This window comes from Drosophila montana, unplaced genomic scaffold, assembly GCF_035044405.1.
Source record: "Drosophila montana isolate Dmon_TW-CO22-7 unplaced genomic scaffold, ASM3504440v1 contig_3213_1, whole genome shotgun sequence".
In the NCBI taxonomy this organism is placed as follows: Eukaryota; Metazoa; Arthropoda; class Insecta; order Diptera; family Drosophilidae; genus Drosophila; species Drosophila montana.
The window spans coordinates 1247435-1270998 of NW_026998093.1; the positions used below are offsets into that span (position 1 = coordinate 1247435).

The window sequence follows — 23564 nt, forward strand, 5'->3', positions numbered from 1 at the left end:
TAAGCAGCAGCCGGCTGGATGCACACCAGTTTTAGCTTATCCCCATTTCAATTTTTATAGAAAACGAACGAAAACTGGATCCATTGCCAGAGGAGAAGATAATGCCAGCAACAACAACGACGCCGACGATGACGACTCCAACGATCACTAACCCAACTAACAGCCAGAGCAAGGATCTGGAGCAGGAGAAGCAGCAAACGCATTCCAGCAGCAGATATCAGCGCGTCTATGCCGACTGGAAGCCATCGCAGACGCTGGAGCACACAGACGTGGTGGGCAATATAGAGGCCATAGCGGATGCGGCACAGTCGGCACAGCCGCATCTGACCACCGCCGAGGAGCTGCGTCAATATCGTCGGCAGCGCTCCCAGGAGCAGACACAACAAAGTCCCAGTCCGCTGCAATCTATTGCCGAGGAGGATCGCCGCAAGTCCATTATACAAAAGCTGGGCGGCAGCGATGGCAACACAGACCGCTTGAAGATCTATGTGCGGCGTCCGTCCAGCATGGACCTGCAGCCAGAGGCGGTCATGAGAGTGGAGCCCAAGCCGGTAGAGAAGTCGCCCTCGCAGGATGACACCTTTGCCAGCTTGCTGGATCATCATAAAAGTCACAACGAGTCACAGTACTCGTCCGCTAACTCCCAGGAGATTGATGCGGACAACATTGAGACGCCGCCGGTGACGCGACGTGTCATAGCCACACCCAACACCACGGTGGTGACGGTTAGCCTGACGGATAAGCCAAAGCATGCGCCGGAAGAGAAGACCAATGCCAGCCCATCAGCCACCGAACAGGATGCGCCGGGTCACTTCGATAGATATGCGATGGCACGACGCACGCGTCGCTATAAGCGGCCCACGGACTACAGCAGCGGCAACGAGGAGCTGATAACGCCCACACAGGACATCAAGCAATCCGCCAGCGCCAGTGAGATACGTCGTCTGCAAAAGGAAGAACCGCAGCCGGAGAAGGCACGCAACATTACCAAGCTGGAGAAAGTGGGGCGACACATTAGTTCCATCAACCAGGAGGATGTGCGCGAGGCCATACGCAATCTAAAATCGCCCACGGGCACACCAGAGCGACCCTGGAGTCCGCCGCGTGAACTGACTCCAAGCAAACTGAAGCTAAGCGCCAGCGGACATCACGAGCTCAACGACGAGGGCTTCGAGGAGACGCAAAGCCTGGTATCGGACACGCCCTCGCACGGCAAAGGTGAGAGCACGAACTCCTCCTGCAATGAGGCCAATGATGCACCCACGCAGCGTTCACGGCCGCTGTCCAAACAAAAGACCAGCACCACCAGCATCAGCGCAATGGGCAGCCGCCTGGCGGATCGACTGCAGCAGGCGCGACTGCGCGGCAGCTCAACGAATCCAGGCCAAGCCAGCCAGAGGTCACAAAACCAAATGCCAGCCACGACGACGGCGTCGACGACAACTGCTGCGCTGCCCAAGCGCAGCATCTCCGCCAGCCGGCCGCTGCGCATGCCCAATGGCAGTCCCTTGCTGAGTGCCACGCCCACTAGTACACGATCATCCTCGTCGACCGGCGTTCGTAGATCGCCACACGAGCCGCCACAATTTGCGCCCAATTATGCTTTGGGCGTACCGCCCAAGCAACGAGACGTGGAGCGCAGCAGCTCGCGCAACAGTTTACGTTCTTCGAGGTCCTCCATCAACAGCGGCGCATCCACGCAGACCGTGGTTCGGCGTCTGCCCGCAGTGCAGCGCACCGCCACCGTATCCGTGGACTCATCGCCCAGCAAAAGGCCGCTAGCCGCACAGAATACGCGTCCAACAGCCGGGCGGGGCGTGCCGGCCAGTCGCAGCAGCAGCAGCGGCTCCAGCGTGGGTCCCAGCGTAATACTCGTGCGCAGCAAGCTGTCGTCGGGCCAGCGTAGCGCCCAGGCACAGCCGTTGGGCAGCAGCACCAGCTTTAAGGAGAATCAAACGGCGGCGCCCACAGCTTCAGCTGTCGCTTCCCGACTGACAGCGGCGCGCAGTGCAATGCTGGTGAAGAATGTGCTGAATCAACAGTCCAAGAGCAGCAACAACAACAATAATCCGCCGCCGCAACAGCAGCAGCAGCGCAATCGTTCCGTCAGCAGCTTTATGCGTCCCACGGCGAGCAGCGCCACGAAGCGGCAGAAGTGAAGTCGAGGATGAGTAGGAATAGGAGGTATCGTCCAAGTTAACGTCCCAAGTTTACAAACTCATTGAACAAAGACAACAAGTTACAAACGCATCTAATCTAAGCCGTCCAAGCAAACGACATCAAACAAATTAATACAAAACATTTCGAATTTCTAGGCAGGATTTTGCACAAACAACTCCATATTATTGTTAAAGTAGCACAAGCCCAATCCATGGCTCCCAGAGTTATTTATGAGCAGTTATACACCAAGTAGCAACTAGTTTAGAGTGGGTCCAACGATGGGTCCGATGATTTCCAGCACATTCCAAAGTACACGCGTAAAATATTCCATATTGAAAAGCCACTGAAACAGGTGCGTCGTGGATTCGTCACAAATGTGTTTCAATGCAAATGGTTTTACATATTTTGCACACTTCATCGTTTCCAAGGACCTCTTACATTCTAATTGTTAAGGCATGACAAATATTGTTGAAATTCTTAAATATATATGTATTTGAGCACAAAAAAAAAACAAAAAAATACTACTTAGTAAAACTACTCAACTCTAACTTAGCATTAAAAGGAAGTAAACGTTAAAAATTGTCTTTTCCATATTAACATTAACATCTAGTTTTAGACATTATTCGATTATACATGTGTAGGAGACTTCTTTTTATAGACGCGCGTTATTTACAATTGTGTAGTTCAAAACCAAAATCATAATTGATATATGTATTGATATTGGTACCGATGAAAAAATGACAACTACAATTCTTAAATAAACAAAAAATCAAGCTTTAAAATGCATAATAAATAAATTAAAACAAAATAAAACGAGTAAGTGACTCTAGCCGGGAGTTCCCGACTAAGGGATACCCTGAACCCTCTTCTATCATCACCAATTGCGGCTCGCGCTACGAGCTCGCTTGCTTTAAACTTATACAAAAATAATTTTAAAAAGGAAAACTATAGATACTTGATCTGTATATGCTATTCTAGAAACAACATATCAATTTAGGATTTCGCTGCTTATTTTTATCAATTGCTTGGAAACGCGGCAAATTTTCAATAATCGGACAAAAACTTGTACTTCGCGGGTTTTGAAATCGACCCGTTAAAACATACGGACAAACGGACGGGCAGGCGTACAGATGGACGGACATGGCTAGATCGACTCGACTTATGATGCTGATTAAGAATATATATACTCTACGGGGTTGGAGATGCTTCCTTCTGCCTCTTAATGCTGCCTAAAATTTAATTTATACGAAATTAAGTTCGGATCAGCATTGAAGATATACCTGGTAGCGTTAATATTTTCTACAGCTTAGCGGGGATTTAAGTTCCTTAAAATTCTTAAACAGATAATTCTCGCCCTGGTCTAACAAAGGATCCACATAGTTCTGCTTATCAAACCAATCTTTATGGTTCTCCAGGTAGCTAAAACAAAGAACGAAATTTAGTAACCATGACAAAAGCATTTGTTTGGACAAAAATGCAATTACTTAATGAACGAGTCGAGATGTGGCAGCAGATCCGCTAGCTTCTCATTTGATATGGGTGAGGCATTGAGACATTCGGGTAATAAGACTGCGGGAAGAGAGGTCAATAAACAATTTATCGCCAAAAACTCAAGCATGTGGGCCACAACTCACCTAGCATGCGCGCTAAATGCGGTGCTCCAAATATTATGGATTTCTCTGGTGGCGATTCCTCGGACAGCAGACTCCAGCTGAAGGTCTCGCGGAGAAAGCCACGCATTTCCATAGGCAGCTTGTAGGCGGCGGTATAGGCTAGTGCAATATTATTCTTTGTACTATTTTTCTCAATGTACCGAAGGCACTTTTGCAGCTGATTCTCGTACTCAATGTCGCCAAGTAGAGGGCCATCGACTCCATTTGTGCCATTTAAATGACCAGCCATTGATATGAGCTCATTATCACCGCTGGGATTAATGAATTCGTAGGATTTGTTTAATAACAGGCTGCAGTTCTTCATGTTGTTGTCGGTGAGGAAGCCCAAGGCATAATCCTTTTCCTCTCTGTAAAGCAGGTGGTCTTCGAGGTGGAACTCAAAGTAGATGCGTAACCCATCCACGACTTCCTTAAGCATGCACACGCTGTAGAGCAAAGGTAAAGAATTAAATGTGCGAATATGAAATAATTCATAAAATAAAATGGCTCACAAATGGAATCAGAATCCAAGTTGGGATTTTTTTTTTCTAAGTAACACCGAATACTCACATGGACATTACACGATCGTACTCACGCTCCATACGCGCATTACGGCTCAGGGTATTGCGGGCTCGTGAACTGTCCTGCTTGATGCCAATGGCCAGCTCGACTGCGCGCTGCTTCACAAAGTTCTCCAATATGGTCACAATGGGCATGCGAGCGGGCAATGCGTGCTGCTTGTCAAGCTTGCAGATCATGTTGTAGTCGTACTCCATGTATTCGCGCAGCCGCTCGCTGATGCGCAGCATCACACGATCCTCCTGGTGGATCCGCTTTTCTGCATCAGTTGTGTGCGTATCTTTAGGTGAGACATGCATACTAAACTGAGATCTAGCAGATCTTCGCTCACCATCATCGTGTTTATCACCGCCGCCCGACTTTTCTCGCTGCTTTTTGCGGCCTTTACTGTTGTCCCGCGACCGGTTGCCACTGCCATCCCGTGAGCGGTTGCCACTGCCATCCCGCGACCGGTTTCCACTGCCATCCCGCGAGCGGGCACCTCTCTTCTGTTGTGCCGGCAGTTCGGCTTTTGGTGTCGCCGGCAAATTTGCCAGCGATATGTCTAAGGGATCGACTGTGGGATCTTCTACGTTTCCACCTTTGGCCAAGCGCTTCTTCTTGCTGGATGGCAACGTCGGAGGCTTAGAGTCTTTGTACGAGTAGCCGCCAGTTCTGAAAATTGTAAACAAACGGTAAACACACATATACACACGAAAACACACACACACACGCATTTTACTCACTTTTGTAGCTGCGCGGCTTCTGCCAACTCACGCTGCAATTTACGATTTTCTTCGTTGTCTTTTAACAGACCGGCGGCACGAACATTTCGATCCCAGGATGAGTTCCAGCCTTGAAAATGGATTTTGTAATCAAAGTAGCGTAGATTTTCAGCGTCCTTTCGTTCGTACACGGCCAAAACCTATAGTAAAAAGCAGTTTTTCGTTGTGAAAAATCGAAGCAGCCACCTCGTGTTCGGCATTTTTCTTTGACGTTCCGGCACGCTATCGCTGTGTGCGTGAATGCATGTCTGTCTGTGTGTGTGCGTGGGTTACCTTACTGTCGTACAAGACCCTAGCCTTCGATTCGTCGGGCTCGTAGCACAGGACTTTCTCACCCCGGTTGAAAAGCTGGACCTCGTTTTCATGTGCCGTCATCACTTTTGCATATATGGCACCAACTATCAACTTATCTCTAAATTATTATTATTTATAATTTACATTCGTCGCGTCGTTCGCGTTTTTGCTTCTTTTTGGCCATTCACACAAAATGCGCTCGCACCAGGGCTGCAAAAGCTATGTTAATGAGCAAACTAGATCTTGTTCCGTAATTCTTTTTTCTATTTATTTTGGTTGTTCATTAAACTTTGTGTTCATCTCAGATGTTATGCGGCCATAAGAAAAAACCAATGTTCATTTGATTCGTGATTATAAATTATAAATAATACAATTGCAATAGTCAGATTAATTAATAACATCAATATTAATCGAATATATCGGAACCAGTAGTGAACGTACACGGTGATTGACATGAAACGATATTACCATGAAATCGATAACAATTGTTGGCGCAATTTAAAAACAGCCCGTTGCTAAGGAGGAAAAACCAAAACAAATCTGACAATAAATCATCTTTAAATTTTCTCACTGCCCGTGCAATTGGTTTACTGAGCCACCTCTAGAAACACAATATATAATACAATGGCTACTGCATCGGTACCCAATTGGCTGCATGTGGACATCGGGGAAGAAACGCCCCAGGTCCTGTCAACTTTGTCCAGTTGTATGACGCTCAGCGACGTACAGTGCGATGGTTACGTGCGGCTGCTGGCTGCTGACATTTCGCTGGAAGACATCGCGGAGCCCAGTGCTAAGCTCAAAATATTTCGTGGCGTGCAACTAAAGCAAGAGCAACCGTTGCCAGGCATTCCCACGGCTATTGAGAGCCTCTACATAGACGAATCGGAGCCCAAAACGCCGGGTGTGCATGTGGATTCCAGTCATTACCCGATTACAATGCAACTTTTTTGTTTTTTCATTCTGCAGTGATAGCCGTAGCCATTGCAGAGTCTGTTCTGTTCTATCGCCATTTGAAGCCTTACTTCAAGTATACCATTCCCGCCTCTGATGCCGATGAGCTGGAATTGGAGGTGTGGCGCAAGCTGCCCGTCATGAAACCAGAAGCACACGACGGACTGCTGCAGTTGCTCAAGGATGTTGACCACGCCAAACTGTCGCGCAAAACGCAACGGCTACTGCAGCTTTCCGAAGATGAGCGAGCCGTAAGCCAAGTTCCCCATAAATTTATTCATATATATACACCTCTATAACCCTTCAGGCATTTGTCAGCACCCACAAGGATTCGCCCGTGGGCCGTACGGGCAATATTGTGGCCATGTGTTGCCTGAAACGTGTCTCTAGCAATGTGAATCCGCCATCGCACTTGGTTCTAGCCACAGACACTGGTCGCGTCCTTGTCCTGGAACCGCAGGGCTTCAATTTGATTTACCAGGCCAAAACTTGTAGCTATGAGACAGCCGTGCCGAGTCTAATTTCTGTGCACGGCACTTACGAGACGGACTTTTGTATTGTGGTGGGCACGCGCAATGGCGGCGTCTATCTGTTGCGCAAGTCCAGCAGCGAGGGGCAGGAGATCTTCAAGTTGTCCACCCCGTTGACAGGTCTGCAATTGCTGCCAATCGATCAGACAATCGTTATAACCACCATGGAGCATCGCTACCTGTGTTGTTCGAAGCGCGGTAAGCTGCTCTACCAGATGCAACTAGATGCGGCGCCCGTTTGCATTTTGCCCCTGATGCTCACACACCTGGGCATCACACTGGTGGCCGTCGCCCTACAAGGCGGCAAAGTGATTTTCTTTCTTAATCGCTATCAGGTCGATGAATTTGTAGTACCGCAGACCGTGGCTGGCATGATATATGGTCGCATGGGCATGGAGGATCATGTGCTCACCCTGATTACTCAAACGGGCGAAATGATAATTAAGATTTTACGACGTATCACACGTTTTGAACCCGACCCCAAAGCGTTGGCATTGGCCAATAAGGACTCGGGAGTGCCGCACAAGATTGTGGATGCTTCCATTCTGGACAAGTCCAAGAAGAGCTCCATATTCGTAGAGCAGGCGGCGCGCGAAAAACAACAGGCCAAATGTAAGTTGTGTATGATCTGTAATCTGAGCACTTCTAATGCTCCCTTTCTTGCAGCCAGCTATGCTAGCTTTCAGGTGGAATTGTGGCGACTGCGCCACACCGCGGCGCGTGCCACTATAGATGCCATTAACTCCTCAGAGAGCACCATTTCGGGTGATCTGACACACGCGCCCGTCAAGCTCTCAGCAGAGGTCTGCGGCAGCGGACCTGCTTTTCGGCTCTACCTCACCGTGCAGAATCTGTCCACGTTCAAGATGGCCTCCAATTTGTCTGTGCTGCTGCACGCAGATCGTCGCCACTACACCATACAGCAGTCCGTGGCCAGACTGCCAAGTGTGCTGCCCGGCATTCCGCTGCGCGTAGACTTTGAAGTTGTCGCCGTGCTGGATGCCATGGACAAACTGCCACCGGCCAGCCTCACGCCGGACAATTCTCAGCTACGCGTTATGCTGCTGAAAACGGGTCAGGCCAAGCCGTTAATTGCTGCCGTTGTGGCCATGCCACAGTCGGAGGCGGCTTTCTAAAAGCTTTTTAACGTAGAGTTTAAATTGGTTGTTTTGGGTAAGATTCAATATTTATTGTGCTTGTGAAATGACTTTTAATCTTGCTGCTGTTCATCGTTTAGGCGTATTTGGGCGCATACTTCTCGTAGACCTTGATGTATGCTTCCTTGGCCGCATCCTTGGACAGGCCCTTGTGCGAGCTCCACGCCTCATACATGGCCTTCTTTTTCAGATCCAGCACTCCGGGCTTTTCGATGTTAACATCTCCAATGGTGGCCTGCTTGAAGAGGCCGTAGAACTCGAGGAACTCAGAGTCCGTGGGCTTCTTAGCGAAGTTCTTGGCGAGTTCGGCGGCTTGCTCAAAGTTGACCATGTTGCGCGTCAAGTGGGGTATGCAGAATGTTGGCCATTTTATCCAACTAGCATTTATATATAGTTATCCATTCGTAGGTCTTATGCAATTTAATTAATTTAAATTTGGTCCCAGCTGTATGCCTAATTTATATATAGTTGGGTTATCACTGAGCGCTGTTTTAGAGGTCTAAATTTATTAATTAATATTCTGGAAAGCTACCACAATAGATAAGACCTGTTACTGTTTGTCCGATCCAAGATAGTTGTTGGGCGTGAATCATTGAAACTTTTTTGATCGAAAGGTGTTCTGTCTCGGTGACGTGGCTGTGAACTGTGGCCCCGCCACCCCCACCACCAGCACCACTCATTAATTAAGTCGTCCAGTTTATCTTTAGTAACTGACAGGATTGACTTGTTTCGTACATATTTTTTTTTTTTCGATAAAGTATATTCATCGAACACTCATAAAATATTCATGCTAATCTTATCGCTCGAGTGCATAAGTTGACTATATTCATATCTCTACAATGGCATATACTTAGCTCTATGATTGCGAATATATGTATTACTAATATTATTTCTGGCAAACTGCAAGTGCAAACTCGTACGATTTTGTCTGTTTTTTTGTTATTTTTTGGTTTCCTCTGCTAGTAGCCAGTAGCACCTATGCCTAATCAGCATAGGCAATCAGATAGAATGATGTATGTGACTAGAGTGTGTTGGGTTTATCGGAAATGGGACTGAGAATGGCAGTGGCAATGGCAATGGCAATGGAAAGTACAAAAAACTGAGTCTCCTGTGTTGATAAGATTAACCAATAACAATTGGCTCTATGTGTGGGCCCATTATATATAACTATGCGATGGTGCGAATTGGCACACATTGTTTTCGTTCGGCAAACATAACAAATCACCAAACACCAACATGCTGACCGTGAGTAGAAATAAAAACGATAAATATATTAAACTAGGATATCGAAGGACTAACTTTGCTCGTTTCCCCTTCGCTGCAGTTTGAGGAAATCGTTGAGAAGGCAAAGGCCTTCAGCAAGAACGTCACCAAGGAGGACTTCCTGGAGTTCTACGGCTACTACAAGCAGGCCACCGTTGGCGACTGCAACATCGAGGAGCCCGAGGAGGAGGACAAGAAGGCCCGCTACAATGCCTGGAAGAGCAAGGCTGGTCTGACCGCCGAGGATGCCAAGAACCACTACATCGAGGTGTACAAGAAATACGCCGCCAAATACGAGTAAAATGTGCATTTCAAGTAGTTTGCATTAGTTGATTTCTTGTGAACCCATCACGAAAACAAATATTCATGCCACAAATTGCCCGTTGTTAACAAATGTATTTATTGTATTTTTATATTAACGTTAATAAACCCGTAATCATTTAAAACTAATCAACCAAATCAGCTAATTACAGCCAGAGCTTTTTTCAATGATTTTATGTTCACCATAAAAAACTATTTAATAAGAAGTAAAGTGCGTTGTCTTCAAATCAGCAAACATATTTAACACTTTAAGAGCTTACTTCCTTTTAAATTTTAATAAAAAAAAAATAAAAAAAAAAATTTATATATATGTATATATACATATATATATATCAGCGTGAAAAGATGTCTGATAAGACCTTAGTTGCATCCGATTTTATGTTCACCATAAAAAACTATTTAATGAGAAGTAAAGTAAGTTGTCTTTAAGAGCTTACTTCCTTTTATATATATATATATATATAGGTTGGAATAAATATGAGTGTATGTTGGGAATGTCAGCAGATCTTTGAGGGTATTCAGCTTGACAAAATGTCTGATAAGAGCTTAGGTCACATCCGCTGGAAGTTGACTGAGTCGAATCCCTTAAAGTATGCCATATTTAAATGATAGAACTCTTTGAAGTATAAGATACGATAATATGTGTGGGTGGGTGGGTCGATGAGTGTAAATCTATTTATATTGCGTAATAAATGTATTTATGTGGGTATTATTTTAGGCATATAAAGCTTTTACTCAAGCTTCAATTTAATACCCTATTCTTATCAGACAAACACCTTAAGCTACCTATTTAAACAAATTAAATTGTATATTTTCGTTATATTCGCTATATTACAATCTAATTGAAGCTTCAATCAAAATTGATATACAATTTATGGATATCTTGCAATTAGACTTGTTTGACAGAAAGTTTATCCTAATGGTAAATTATAAAGCAATTTTAAAGACGACAAATTCTAGTTTGGTTAAACATATTTAAAGCAGTTCTGCAAAATAGTTTTAAGCCGAACCTGCTCGAAGCCAGAATAACAAAAAGAAAGCGAAACCCAAACTGAAAAATGATTCAATGTAAAACATTAGAAAGAGTTCAAATTGTAGCGCGCATATATCGAAAATATCGATGTCTTACAATATTTCTAGTAGACTGGGCGCAAGATTAGAAATAAAAATTGTCAATTGGTTTAAAAAACAATAAATGAGTAAGAAAGATAACAACCAAAGCAAGGTCAAGGATGTGGAAACCCGAATAAAACGAACCGAGCCTAAGGATAGAGAGTTGTTTTAAACTGGGAATAATCTTTTTACCTGGGGCTTACCCTTTTTGAAAAGCTAACTGAAAGTACAGTGAAACAAAGTAGAAGAGGTCATCGTTTAAAGTCCATAGGAGGGCTCATTAATCCGTTGCCAAATACGTGCCCGTACGTGAGTTAGGCCAATTAAATTGTGTATACGCCGAGTAATCGCCAGGTGTTGGGGCTGATAAGTGGGTAAATTCTGCACAGCCATGCAGTGTGAAGTTGTGACTCCACTTGCTCGCAATCAGCGGCAATTTTATATTTTTAGCTGCAGTTGCGATTAGCAGGAGAGCTGTCGCACTTCGCACCAAACGATTAAGACCCAAATCCCAACTACATTTGTCCAGTGCTCCAGAGTGTTCCAGTGCTCAAAGCGGCGAATGAGCGTCTGCTGCTCGGCGAACTTGGGAAAGCTTGCGAAACGCGCTGGCGCGATACTGGACGCTCCCAGTTGCGAGAATCGCGTGAGCTTTGGCACGGTGTCGCTCGCGATCGGCTCGCAGCGAAAAGACTTAAATTGAAAGTCCAACCGAGACTCGGATTCAGACAGTGCCGAGTTCTGTGACCGCCCAGACAACAAATCCAGCGTAAGTGCGTCCGAGCCGAACGAACTCGAAATTCGACCAGTGTTTACCGCATTATCAATAAACTTACAAAAGACATATTATGAACACATGTGACAAAATCAAAAAAAAAAAGAAGAATAACATTAAACAAAAGCTCATGCAGATAACGACAAAGTGTTAGAGGCCAGCAACTAATCCGTACAAGGGGTATGATATGTATGATTGGCACGTAGACGGCCCACGCCCAATGCCATTTCTGGCGGGTTCTGACTGGCGGGTGCTGACTGGCCAAAATCGATGAGCCACGCAATCCGTTAGATACTTGTAGATTTGTATCTTTTGCATACGCTGCATCATAATTTTCATTAATTAATTTCTATTTTTATGCCGCGGCGGCTGCTGCTGTTGCTGCTGCTGCGTGGTGAAAGTTGTGCTCAGCGACGTCTCCTAAACGCTTCGACCTCAAAAGTTCTCAGAATCGTGCGATGCGTGCCAAAGTTCAACTGGCCAGACAATTTGGCGGCAGTCCATTTGTCAGGCCCGCCAATTAATGTAGCTTTGGGAAATTTGGCTTTGTCATGGTATCATCAAGAGCAGCCGTTCCCATCAAGTTCATTGTCATTCGTTAGTCCATTTATAATTTACGTTGTATCATAAACTATTAAGTTTTTAACTCTTACTTGCAGATTAAAATCCAAATCTAAAATGTCCCTCACCGAGGTAAGTGGCAGGAAAATACCTGTTGATTTATGATAGTGCAATATACTGTGTATTCCTTATCAATTGTGTTATTTGATAACCCGAAAGCTTATCGGCAGCCGGTCGGTTGGCTGTTAATCGGCTAATCAGCTTATTAAATAATCGTTTAATCTTGCAGCAATTCAATGCCGCCGCCGAGAAGGTGAAGTCTCTGACCAAGCGTCCCAGCGATGATGAGTTCCTCGAGCTCTATGCCCTCTTCAAGCAGGCCACCGTCGGCGACAATGAGACCAGCAAACCGGGCCTGCTGGATCTAAAGGGCAAGGCCAAGTGGGAGGCCTGGGGCAAGCAGAAGGGCAAGTCCACTGAGGCTGCACAGAAGGAGTACATCGCCTTCGTCGCGGGTCTGGTGGCCAAGTATGCCTAAGTCACAGCTGAACTCATATTCCAACCAAACTGAATTGATTTTAAACAACAACTAGAGAGACTAAAGCTATTTATATATAGTAGACAATACGGAAACAGATCTTTATAATGCCTAATAAAATTTGATTATATTTTACACACAATTGCCTCGCCCCGTGCTCAGAGTGCATTACACTCTGCTCCCGTCGAGCTGTCTATCTGGTATTACTGGTCGCACTTGGTCACCTTTAGTCATACATCGGATCGGGCTTAGCTTTCGAGTACGTGGCGCTTGCTATTTGCAAGGCAAATATACACTTATATATACTTAAAATCTGAGCTAGGTACCGGTCCCAGGTTACCCAACGAGTACGAATACGAATACGTATACGAATAATTCGAATGAGATTGCAATTCGTGTGCTGCGTTCTTTGGACGCTCGTCTGTCCATTAGCGTCCAACTGTTAATAGACTCATCGAAACGGTTTCAATGTCGAGGGCCATAAGAATTAACCACAACTGTTAGCTTGGCGAACGACCTTGAGTTTCCAGTAACGGTTAAGTGCAGCTGATCAAAGTCGAAAAGTGCAGCACATAATGGATCTGACTTATTTCCCGTTTCCTAATTACTAAATACCCAAGGCTACGATATGAATAGAGCACGAGCAGGGAAAAGCGGAAGTGGATTTTAGTAAAAATAAATATTTAACAGACAATTTCCGGATTTCATAAAATTGTTGTCAAAATACAAGCAGATAAATTAAAAGAAATATGAAAAAATAATCCAATTAAATAACCGAACTTTTATTTTGAATTGTTTTCTTTTAAAAATAACCGTCTATATAAATTTATAATTAGGTTAATAATAATTTGCTTCATTTAAATCGAGTTCCCAGTTTTCATTCGACTTTGGCAACTCTACAAAAACTCGTTTAATTCAAAAAATTTCGTTAGCAACATTTCTATTGCTGCTGGCAACACGCGTCGCTGTTGCGCCGGCTGCTCAACAGGTGAGCACAGGTGAGAGGCAGACGGCAAAATGAGAAGCAGAACAAAAAAAAAACAACAATGCGCGCTGCGCTTTTTGTTTATGAATGAAAAGCGCAAAAGTAAACCATGATAAATGTGTGTGCACGAGCAAAATCGGGCAACAACAAGTTGCCAGATCGAGATCGAGCCAGCCAAAAAGAGCGAGAGAGTGGTAGACTGTCAGAGAGAGAGAGAGAGAGTGCAAGAGAGAGCCGAACTGGCTCGTTCGGCAGCAGGCAGCAGCAGGCAGCCTTAGCTCTGGGCAACTGGCAACTGGTGCTGGCAGTTCAGTCTACGTTTTGGCCTAAACGCGTTTGCTTGGACTTGGCCAGCGCGCATGAGCCGTCGGTTAGTCTGCGCTATTTACCCTCTCTCTCTCCAATTGTGTGTGTGTGTGCGCGTGAGTGTGTGTGTGTGTTAACAAAATGTGATTAGCAAAAATACAAAAGAAGAAAAGAAGGCAACGCAATATAAAAGCATTGTGGCAAAAAGAACAGAAAGCGCAAAAATTGTGTTAAAAATAACAACAACAAAAGCGCAACAAAAACAAAACAATTTTCGCTTCATTTTAGATTTTTGTTATTTGCATAAATACATACAAAATATACATATAAAGGCCATACAAATATATTGTTAACAGCAATGCTGAATTTTTTGCTTTATCGGCAACGGCAGCAGCAACAATAAAATTCATATTGAACTACACCCAAAAGCCAACGGCAACAACAACAACAGCAACAACAACAACAATAACGGCGCAACGGCGGCTGTGCGGCTGACTTGGCCGACAGCTCACCAAAAGCAGCAGCAGCAGCAGCAACAACAACAACAACAATAACCAAAGTCGTCGTCTACCTTTTTCGTGCCTTTTCAAGTGTTTTTCATAGCTGCGCTGCAGCCCCCCCGCTCAGCAGAGCATAGAGCCAGCCGAGCGAGCGAGAGGGAGAGTTAGAGTGCGAGAGAGAGTGCGAGCGAGAGCGCGTATCTGGTTTGGCGCTGTATTCAGTCTCGGCTTCGACCAGTTTCAGCTCCCTGATATGAACCAGCTGTGTCTGCCTGGGCCCGCAATACATACATACACACACACACGCACATATATACATATATATATATCGACGACAGAGTATGCAATTTTGGTAAGTCCAACGTTTACCGTTAAAGCGATCTTCGCTTTGAGACCCCACAAAGCCGCAGCTTATCTACCTGTTCGATGGCCCCAAGGGGCGAGACGCAGCTAATTAAAAACGCGCATTTTTAATACGCCAAAGTGTTTTAGGATTTCTGTTGTGCGACTTTTTTCTACACCTCGTTTTCTTTTCGCTCCTTTTTTTTCATTTTTGTGTGCTGTGATTTTTGTTGTTGTTGTTGCTGTTGCGCTAATTCGCAGCATTTTATTTGCGGCTCTTTTCATTAATAAGTTTCACGCGCCGCTCATTTTTCAACACGTTGTCCCCACGCCCCTTAAAGCCCATAAGACCCCCCTACCTTGTACCTAACCCCCTGCTTAGCTTGTGTCTGGCTCGGATTACCGTGTTGATGTTGTATTTACTTATGTATAACCGTGTCCATACACACATACACATACATACATACATACATACATACATAAGGGTATATGTGTGAAGACACGCCAAATGAGTGGATAACATAAATTCGTTGATTTTTTTTTAATGCTAATTTCTTCTTATTTGGGTTCTCACGCTGCGGCTTAATAAATTTGCCAAGCAGTTTGTATGGACAGCTATGTGTAGGTAGGCGACATGGTTAAACTAAGTACACGACCATGGAGATGGGATTTAGGTAGAAGGGGTAAAAAAATTAAAGCTTAAAATTTATATTTCAAATGTAAATGCAATCTTAGTTAATAAAGAGCCCATATATTATTAGTTGTTGGAACACAGAGTTTTCTATAAATATCTCCAATCGATTTTTACAAAGGTCTCTGAAAATTTAGTTAGAATCGGATTGGATTTAGCCAACTATTTGCCATAATTGTTCCACATTCGCGAGTGGAACAAAAAGCTGTATATGTATAAAGATAAATAAACCCATTTAAGCTGCGACATTTTATACAGATTAATCCCAAAAGTACACATGCCTGACGAAGCTTAGAGTATGTTTGACAAAGCTGCTGAATTTACCGAATGCAACCTACATATGTATATTCGATTCTCTGGAAGAATCTATTACCTAGCTGCGACAATGACAGCCTCTGCGCCTGCGTAGGGTGGCCATAAACCAAAGCCAGACCGCAAAACAAGTTTCTGCCAGACAAAACAACAACAACAACAACATTGAGTACAACAAAAGCAGCAACAACAACAACAACAACTCGCCTAACTAAAGCTAAGACAAGAAGAAAACTTAAGCTATGACTGTGAGTCGAGTCGAGCAGCTCAATGGCAGCTCGGAAACTTGCAACTTGCAACTTGCATCTTGGCCAGCCGCACGACACTTGACGCTCCCTAAGGCCAGGTATTTGCAACAACAACTGCAACAACGGCAACAACTGCAAATAACTGTGACCAGGAATGCGCAAACAAGAACAAAACACTTGCCTTGCCTTGCCTTGCACGCAATGCGAGTACAAATCGAAATATTGGCATTGCAATTGCAATACGTATACGCACCGTGTGTCGAATGGTTTATTATGTTCGTCATCTGAGACGGCAGCGGGCGATGGGAGGCGGGGGGGAGTGGGAGCAGTTGGGCTGACGATCGTATAACCAAAGCCTTGTCACTTCGCTGCCCATTTGCCAGTTTGGGGTTACCATCTCCCTCTCTCCCTCACGCTCTCTCGCTGTTTCTTTCCCACTCTGTATATCTATCTGCAGCTCGGATCGCATCATCCATGCAAATTGAGTCATTTGCACATGGTCCAAAAATGTCAACTGGTTCTCATGCTGCTCACGCTGAACTCTGTCATTTCGGTCCAGGCAAACCGAAACTCAGAATTTGTGTCCAGCGATCTATGTGATTTGTTGTTTAGCCTCTCTCCGAGACCTCACTACAAAATCCGTTTCTACGCCTGCTACAAGCTGCCCTGTCTTTTCAGTAGGGTATTATAATTTTGTCATTAAATGTGTAAAGCATGGAAGAAGATGTCTCTGAGAGCGTTAATTATATATGTTCCCGATCATTATCGAGAGTATTCTTCCGTTTGTCTGTTGTCTTGAACCTTTGCATAGATCTGTTTCCGATTAAATGTGGCACATTTAACCACTATATGATATATATAAGATATATGATAATTACATAGACCAGATTCCGATTAAATCTTGCAGATAAGATATATATAAGATATATGATATTTAAGCCATGGAAATGATCGATCAAAAGTTAAGATATTTTAAGATTTTTTGTTCAGATTTACTCTGCTCCTTGCATGTGACTACGGTATAACATATTTCTTTAGGAGAAGGAGCAATAATTTGTTGTTTTTCGAAAGATCTTCAACAAACTCAGCAAACTAAGCTCCATCTTTCTCCTACATCAACAGTATCAAATCGGATTACTATATAATATGGCTCCTGTAGGAACAGGTAGTCGAAATTAAAGCTTTTATATAAAAGCACTTCGAATGCTGTTGTCGCCAAGAGTATTTCATCTTCGGCGTGATAACAGTTAGCCGTTCTTCTTGCTGTATTTGTATTTGTACGGGCTGACTGACTGGCTAACTGGCTGGCTGGCTGGCTGGCTGGTTGGCTGGTTGGGCTGGCTGCTTGTGTATTAACCTGCCGCACCGGTTTCGGTTTATGTTTTAGCCAACGCCATCATCATCATCATCCATTACTTATACTTATATATACGTGTATTTCTATTTCTCTTTTAATTTTCTCTCGAGCGCGCGCAAAGTTGCTGTTGTTGCTGCTGCGACTTGTTGCTGCCTCTTTATTTATTTTTTAACCAGTTTCTTTGCTGCAACCTGAGCGCGAATGAGCCATAAATAACAACAAACACACAGCAGCAATATAACAACAACAACAACAACAACAAAGTGCTGCGGCTGTCCCGGTTTCCAGGAAGCGAATGTCCGTCCCGCTTGTCGCTGTCTGCGTCTGCAATTCGCGTGCAGAGCTCTTTGGCTGTTGGCTGTTGGCTGTTGCCTGGTCGACTGGCTGGCTGACTGGCTGACTGGCCATGCCCGGGCCTCTATGGATTATGCAACTTTTGGTTTTTATTTGAAAATTTAATAATCCGCAGCGCGTTGGCGTCGCTTCCTTGATGGTCGCAGCCATAGCTCACAAGCAGATATAGAGAAAGAGACGGAGCGTGAGACAGCGTCAATCATGACGTGAAGCGCTTTTCAGCGCCCACAAAGCACAAATTCCATTGTGTGAGCCGTCTTAAGGCTTAAGTCTTAATCCCAACAGCCCAAGCAAAACCCACCCCACCTCGCACTGTGGAATTCTGCGCATCTAATCAAAATCTAATTCGCTGGCAAGCAAAGTGCATTCGCGAATCATTTGGCTTCAACTTTTTTTGTCGTTCACCTTAAACGAGTGTCGGCGGCCGTCGAGAGGTCTGTCATATCAGAGCAAACAATTGCCATGTGTTTATTTGCACCGAACACTTTGCAAAGAGTTCTCAGTTCTCGGTTCTCTCAGTTAACAGTTCCCAGTTGAGCAGCCAGTCAGGGAATCCCCGCACGAAACAGAACACAAATATTCAAAACGCAAACGCGATTTTCATTACCTTCTGCGGAATTACTGCATGTGCAAAATCTGCCGAATCAGTTGAATATACAAGCCAATACATCTACATATATATGTGTATATATATATATATATATATATATATAGTATATATGCATGGTCGGTACAGTTAGCCTTGACCAACAGCGGGAGTATAAACTTCTTGCGAGATTTCGAAGAGTTGGGAAATATATATGTACTATATACCCCATAAGTATGACGGCAAGTGTAAAGTTTTTGTTTATTTGAAGCCCACTAAAAGGTCAGTTACAATGCCCGTAAACCCCGAGCTGATAAGCGCTATTTGTGATAAGAACCTGCGGGCCGCTGCAGTTGTTTAATATCATTTATAGTTATGGAGTCTTTTTTTGCGGTAATAAATGGTTTATACTCCAATTCGTCGAGAAACCCAACCACAATATAGAAAATCCAATCAAATGGCAAAAAACAAGAAGAGAAAGGAAGGGTGAAACCAACTTTGTAATATCCGTTCCCAATTGAATGAATCTTATACGGACAGACAGAGTATGGAAGAAACCCAATATACTCTGCTTGAGTTTTGTTGGCGAGTGTTAATGGAATTTTTGGCGAGACAAGCGCTGGTCGAGTGTCTCGCATGGAGACAATGCAACAAGTATTTGGTGGCCACAGAGTAACTCTATTTATATAACACCATATAGTCAGCAGACGAAGAGCGAGACAGAGAGAGAGAGAAGTAGAGAGGGCAAGTGAATGCAAAAAGTTATTGCAGCAAATATTTAGTCAAGTGGAGAAATGCTGGGCTGCATTTGACTTGGCTGTTTAGGCGAGTTCCCTTTGCTCACCCTTTACCCGACCCATTCCCAGTGCCAGGCGATAAGATAAAAAATCGCTGCGAGCGGCGCCTGAACTCTGGCACCGAGCCAAAACACGAAGCTGGCAATGAAAATGCGCTGCCATCGAAATGCCTAAACAAATACACAGCAGAGTGAAAAGCTAATTTCCAAAAGTGCCATCCCATTGCAGGCTGCCCAAGGCAATGATTGACTAGACCCGTGGAAGACGAGGAGACGACGCTTTCGAGATGCACGAACTGTTCACAAAAGTGCTCGCCAAGCGCGATCTGTCCCGAGCCGGCGACCTGTTCTCGGTGCCCGATGCGGACATTGTCAATGACATAACGGAGGTGGTGAGTTCCCAGTAGGAATGAATCCTTTCCAATTTCTCAATCCCACATTCATTCGCAGCTGTCCGAAATCAATCCCATCATCTCGCATGCGGACTACGTGAAGAACAACAATGATCAGAGCGTGGTGGAGATCTGTGTCACACGGGTCCTCTCCTGCATACGGGAGACACGCAGCGCGGAGCGTTATTGCGCAGCTCTGGTGGATCTGTTGAAGACGTGTCTGCTGTGGAATCTACAGCCGGTGGCTGCCACCAAGGAGGAGCCGCCGCATGCCAAGATCGCCGCAGACATTGTATCTAGCATATTTTTAGTGAGTCCGCAACATGATCTATTGCCAAGTGGGAATCCTTCTCTAACTCTTTTACTGCCCTTTGTAGAACTATGATAAGAAAGAACTGATGAAAATTGCGCTGCCCATTGCCGTGCAGTTCCTGCCCAAGGGCAACAAGGAGCTGTCGCGCAATTTAGCCAGCTACCTGTCCCTGGCCGCCATCGACTATGCCTATTTGCTGATAGACTTCATGGATCCCATTATGGATTCAATACTTTCCGGCAATTATGGCCTGCTGCGCGTGCTCTCCCAGGTATACGAGGTGTCCCCCGAGACGGTGACGCCGCACGCGCCGCTGCTCATCCCACTACTGCCCCAATGCGATGCCCAGGAGCGCATGGCCGTCTTTCAGCTCTATTTGCTGATTGTGCAGAAGTCGCCGGCTGTGCTGGAGTCGTGTGTGCCGCAGCTGTGTGGCTTCCTTCAAGACAGCGACACCTCCAACATCACCATGCAAATCCTACTCAAGCTGTCGCAGCATGCACCTCACCTGCTGGTCGAGCACTTCGAGCAGCTGCGTCTGGCCGCAAAGACTAACCCCAGCACCGTAACGCTGTGCGCCCAGATACTGACCACGTCCGGCATTGGCAGCAAGGAGACGGCACAGCAAGCTCTGGACTTTGTGCTCGAGCATCTGCCCGCCCAGGCGCTGTTGCAGCAGGAGGCGACACGGCTCTGCTCCGCCTATCCCGTGCTCTTCACGGACAAGGTGCTCGCCTGTGTGCGCCAGAAGAATGCGGCGCTCAGCTCCCAGCACGATGTGGGCAATGCCGCGGGCCACAAGATCTCTGGCGGTGTCACCATTGTTAGCCTCAACAGCAGCATCAGCCCCGGCTCCAGCCCCAGCGCCAGCACCAGCACACAGATCAAGCCAGGTAAGTGCACCAAATACGCCCAAATACAATTAGATCTTCATTGTCTGCCTTGCATGTTACAGCTCCTAATGCTACGCCCGCCAGCAGCAGCTCCAACATTGTGCCGCAGCCGAGCGCGGTTAACGCCACGCTCGCCACGCCCAGTGCAGCGCCCGCGCCGGTGGCCACCTCAACGCCAGCAGCTGTGCCCGTTGCCACGGCCACGCCCACACCTCCGCATACGGGCTATACGCGACGCGTTAAGCTGGGCGACTCCCGCAGCACTGGACGCCTGCATCCCGCGAGCAATACACACAGAAGCGTCACCCGGCTCAATGTGGCCAGCGGCTCGGTTGGCGGGCTGCACAAGAGCATGACGCGTCTGAGCAACTCACAAATCAATCAACAGCCGGGCGGCAGCTCCAACAGCAACGTTGTGGTTCAGACAGGCGCCATGCCCAAGACGCCGACGTCGCCAAGTAATCCGCCTGTGACGCCGGTGCCGCCGCTGAGCAACGATGTGATCATCACTGGGCACAATAAGCACGGCATACCGGTGACCTCGGGCGGTGTCACAGTCACCACGTCGCCAACCAAGGTGCGCCCGCACTCGCAGGGACCCTCCACGCTGCTCAACTCCAGCACGGTGCTGATGAAGTACAGCACAGATGCACTGAATCAATCCGTCGGCTCCATATCCATACCGCAATCCGTGGCAGCCTCGACAGCAGCAGCAGCGGCGGCCGCGGCGGCGGCGAGTGCTGCGAACGCAGTCTCCGTGCATCATGCATCGCCAGCTCTGCCGCAATCCTCCAGCAATGGCAATGCCAAGTCCGTCATGAAGCTACCCGTAAATGGCAATGTACCTAAGACCCAAACCAGTTTCTCTCCACATATGTTTTAAAACCTTTTCTTTCCCTTGCAGAGCGAGGTGATCGTCTCGGGTCCCACAACCACCACCAATGTGGCGCCGCGACGCAGCGACAACACCAGCCGCACCCTGCTGAATGCCAACAGCGTAATGGATCAGCGCATGAGCACCTTCGAGCCATATCAGATAATGCGTGATCCCGTGCAGCAGTTCTGCGAGAAGAACTTCATCTCGATCAAGTCATATATGGACGAGGTCTCACAGCACCTGCCGCCACCGACGCGCTGCAGCATTGAGGGTAAGTCTGTCCATTAAAGTATTCTCCCTTCAACTACTTATTCTCTCTGCCGTTCTGCACTGTGCTCACCTACACGCTCTCTCAATCACTGCTCCAACTCCCACACACACATCACACAGTTTCCAATGAATTTGCAGAGCGCCGGAAGAAGGTTGCGAAGCTGCATTTCGCCTGCCAGATACGTGGACCTCATTGCCTATACTCCAAGACGTGCTTCACGATGCGCACACGCAATCCCAAGACCTGGATACACATGATATTCCTTGACTTTCAAGTGCGACACTTTGTAAGTGACAACCCGAAGTTCCTCCAATGGATCTTTCCACTAACGGACTCTCCTGTGATTCCTCTAGGTCAAGGAGAAATGTGTGCTCAGCACTCGAGAGCCGGGCATCAGCAACCTGAAGAATATCTGGCAGATACTCAAGTGCGAGAATCGCAGCTTCACCGAGCTGGTCACCAGTCAGTTTCCCCAGGTCAAGGTAGGTTATGAATATAAACGGAAATGTTTGGCTTAGCTCATTTGGTGCCTTTCCTAGGACCGTGAGATACTTGTGAATGAGCTGCGTCACTCGGGCTTTCTGGATGTGTTCGAGGTGTCCAAAACAGACAAGTCCAATCCCAATTGCAATGAGCTGGAGTATCAGTGGGGCTGCTTTCTGTGCAATCATCCGGACAAGGCGGTGGGCTTCCTCAATGGCAGCAATCAGCCCATGATCGAGGGTCAACTGAAGGAGAAGAAGGGCAAGTGGCGACTATTTAGGCGCTGGCGCACACGCTACTTTACGCTCTCGGGCGCACATCTGTCCTGCAAGGGATCCGTAAGTGTCCAAAACAAATCCCTCAAAAATACAGCCCACTAATTGCCGAGCGATTTTCAGAGCGGCGGCGAGAGCATCGATGTGAATCAAATACGCTCCGTTAAGGTTTCACGCGGCGCACGCAACATACCGAAGGCCTTTGAGATCTTCACGGCAGATCAGACCCTAATACTCAAGCCCAAGGATGGCAAAAATGCCGAGGAATGGGTGCAGTGCCTCAGCATTGTGGTCGCCCACTCGCAGGCGCGCGACAATCCCACGGTGAAGACAAACAGCCTGCCCGCACGCAGCATTGGCAGCAGCAAGCCCTCCTTTTAGCTGGCAAGGAATCCCTAGCCCTTTCCCTATCCCTATACCTATGCCAATCCCTCCTCACCCAACCTGAACCTACATTGTGAGATTATTTGTAATTGTAAAGACCACAAACACACACATAAAAGACAAACGCGGCGGCCGCAACTTATAGCTGTCTATATACATACATACATATATACCATATACGAGTACATGTTATATATATATATATATGCCCATACTTATAGACTTATATCTAGCATATAGTATCATACCATTTCAAGGGATTTTACAAAAATTGTGCGAAATTGTTTTTTCAAAATTAGTTAACTTTTTTTTACATTTAGTTTATGCTTATTTATTGTACGTGTATTATACAAACAACTTTCTATCGAAACAAAATCAAAAACAAATCGTCTTTTCATCAGTTAGCCACGCTCCAAAGTGCTGCCTTCTAACAATTTTAATAATACTTTTCAAATGCATGGCACAAAAACCGCCTGTTGCCCAAATGTATGCAACAAAAATCTGACAGCGCGCTCGAAAGTATGCAGCAGAAATTCGA

At 46.1% G+C, this 23564-nt stretch overlaps 7 protein-coding genes across 14 annotated transcripts in view; 5 read left to right on the forward strand and 2 right to left on the reverse strand.

Annotated features, from left to right (window-relative positions):
* The window catches only part of form3 (formin 3), a 39569-nt gene extending 36627 nt beyond the window's left edge, over window positions 1-2942 (forward strand). For both annotated transcript variants that reach the window (XM_064688727.1, XM_064688726.1), the window contains exon 12: window positions 61-2942. In XM_064688727.1, the coding sequence (XP_064544797.1) occupies window positions 61-2159 (2099 nt within the window). In that variant the 3' untranslated portion in view covers window positions 2160-2942. The remainder of the gene's footprint in view (window positions 1-60) is intronic.
* Window positions 2309-5586, reverse strand: msl-3 (male-specific lethal 3). Of its 4 annotated transcripts, none has more exons than XM_064688731.1 (7): window positions 5429-5586; window positions 5117-5295; window positions 4723-5045; window positions 4383-4671; window positions 3795-4258; window positions 3645-3729; window positions 2309-3579 (listed from the first exon to the last, which is right to left on the reverse strand). In XM_064688731.1, the coding sequence occupies exons 1-7, from the start codon at window positions 5528-5530 to the stop codon at window positions 3450-3452; spliced, it is 1572 nt and encodes a 523-aa protein (XP_064544801.1). In that variant the 5' UTR covers window positions 5531-5586; the 3' UTR covers window positions 2309-3449. The 4 variants fall into 4 exon arrangements, with proteins under 4 accessions (XP_064544801.1, XP_064544800.1, XP_064544802.1 ...); XM_064688730.1 differs by having other exon boundaries at window positions 2309-2601; window positions 3441-3579; window positions 4383-5045; XM_064688732.1 differs by having other exon boundaries at window positions 4383-4650; window positions 5429-5585.
* Window positions 5587-5921: 335 nt separating this feature from the next.
* Window positions 5922-8976, forward strand: BBS1 (Bardet-Biedl syndrome 1). Of its 2 annotated transcripts, XR_010436974.1 has the most exons (6): window positions 5922-6353; window positions 6419-6654; window positions 6711-7545; window positions 7600-8106; window positions 8171-8438; window positions 8499-8976. XR_010436974.1 is itself a non-coding variant. In XM_064688728.1 (5 exons), exons 1-4 carry the CDS (start codon window positions 6074-6076, stop codon window positions 8067-8069), a joined length of 1821 nt encoding a protein of 606 aa, XP_064544798.1. In that variant the 5' UTR covers window positions 5922-6073; the 3' UTR covers window positions 8070-8106; window positions 8171-8976. The 2 variants fall into 2 exon arrangements, 1 of the variants encoding a protein (XP_064544798.1); XM_064688728.1 differs by having other exon boundaries at window positions 8171-8976.
* Acbp4 (Acyl-CoA binding protein 4) lies at window positions 8104-8421 on the reverse strand. The gene has a single exon (XM_064688733.1). It carries the CDS (start codon window positions 8419-8421, stop codon window positions 8167-8169), a length of 255 nt encoding a protein of 84 aa, XP_064544803.1. The 3' UTR covers window positions 8104-8166.
* Window positions 8977-9179: 203 nt separating the features above from the next.
* Acbp6 (Acyl-CoA binding protein 6) lies at window positions 9180-9803 on the forward strand. The gene is made up of 2 exons (XM_064688734.1): window positions 9180-9335; window positions 9415-9803. The coding sequence occupies exons 1-2, from the start codon at window positions 9327-9329 to the stop codon at window positions 9652-9654; spliced, it is 249 nt and encodes an 82-aa protein (XP_064544804.1). The 5' UTR covers window positions 9180-9326; the 3' UTR covers window positions 9655-9803.
* A 1630-nt stretch (window positions 9804-11433) lies between these two features.
* Acbp2 (Acyl-CoA binding protein 2) lies at window positions 11434-12803 on the forward strand. The gene is made up of 3 exons (XM_064688453.1): window positions 11434-11556; window positions 12222-12255; window positions 12413-12803. Exons 2-3 carry the CDS (start codon window positions 12241-12243, stop codon window positions 12659-12661), a joined length of 264 nt encoding a protein of 87 aa, XP_064544523.1. The 5' UTR covers window positions 11434-11556; window positions 12222-12240; the 3' UTR covers window positions 12662-12803.
* A 754-nt stretch (window positions 12804-13557) lies between these two features.
* Window positions 13558-23364, forward strand: melt (melted). 3 transcript variants are annotated; one of them, XM_064688517.1, is made up of 10 exons: window positions 13558-14804; window positions 19368-19530; window positions 19589-19840; window positions 19908-20736; window positions 20799-21577; window positions 21641-21884; window positions 22004-22170; window positions 22238-22366; window positions 22424-22705; window positions 22766-23364. In XM_064688517.1, the coding sequence occupies exons 2-10, from the start codon at window positions 19426-19428 to the stop codon at window positions 23021-23023; spliced, it is 3045 nt and encodes a 1014-aa protein (XP_064544587.1). In that variant the 5' UTR covers window positions 13558-14804; window positions 19368-19425; the 3' UTR covers window positions 23024-23364. The 3 variants fall into 3 exon arrangements, with proteins under 3 accessions (XP_064544587.1, XP_064544589.1, XP_064544588.1); XM_064688519.1 differs by having other exon boundaries at window positions 13632-13649; XM_064688518.1 differs by having other exon boundaries at window positions 13641-13659.
* The last annotated feature ends 200 nt before the right edge of the window (window positions 23365-23564 follow it).

Coding starts and splice junctions, on each gene's coding strand:
- Acbp4 (XM_064688733.1), bottom strand. CDS start 8,421: ATGGTCAACTTTGAGCAAGCCGCCGAACTCGCCAAGAACTTCGCTAAG.
- msl-3 (XM_064688730.1), bottom strand. CDS start 5,530: ATGACGGCACATGAAAACGAGGTCCAGCTTTTCAACCGGGGTGAGAAA. Junction 5,296..5,428: donor GGGTCTTGTACGACAGTAAG/GTAACCCACGCA, acceptor TTTTTACTATAG/GTTTTGGCCGTGTACGAACG. Junction 4,259..4,382: donor TACGATCGTGTAATGTCCAT/GTGAGTATTCGG, acceptor TTTGCTCTACAG/CGTGTGCATGCTTAAGGAAG.
- melt (XM_064688517.1), top strand. CDS start 19,426: ATGCACGAACTGTTCACAAAAGTGCTCGCCAAGCGCGATCTGTCCCGA. Junction 21,885..22,003: donor GACGCGCTGCAGCATTGAGG/GTAAGTCTGTCC, acceptor CACATCACACAG/TTTCCAATGAATTTGCAGAG. Junction 22,171..22,237: donor ACTTTCAAGTGCGACACTTT/GTAAGTGACAAC, acceptor TGATTCCTCTAG/GTCAAGGAGAAATGTGTGCT.
- BBS1 (XM_064688728.1), top strand. CDS start 6,074: ATGGCTACTGCATCGGTACCCAATTGGCTGCATGTGGACATCGGGGAA. Junction 6,354..6,418: donor ATCGGAGCCCAAAACGCCGG/GTGTGCATGTGG, acceptor TTCATTCTGCAG/TGATAGCCGTAGCCATTGCA. Junction 7,546..7,599: donor CGAAAAACAACAGGCCAAAT/GTAAGTTGTGTA, acceptor CCTTTCTTGCAG/CCAGCTATGCTAGCTTTCAG.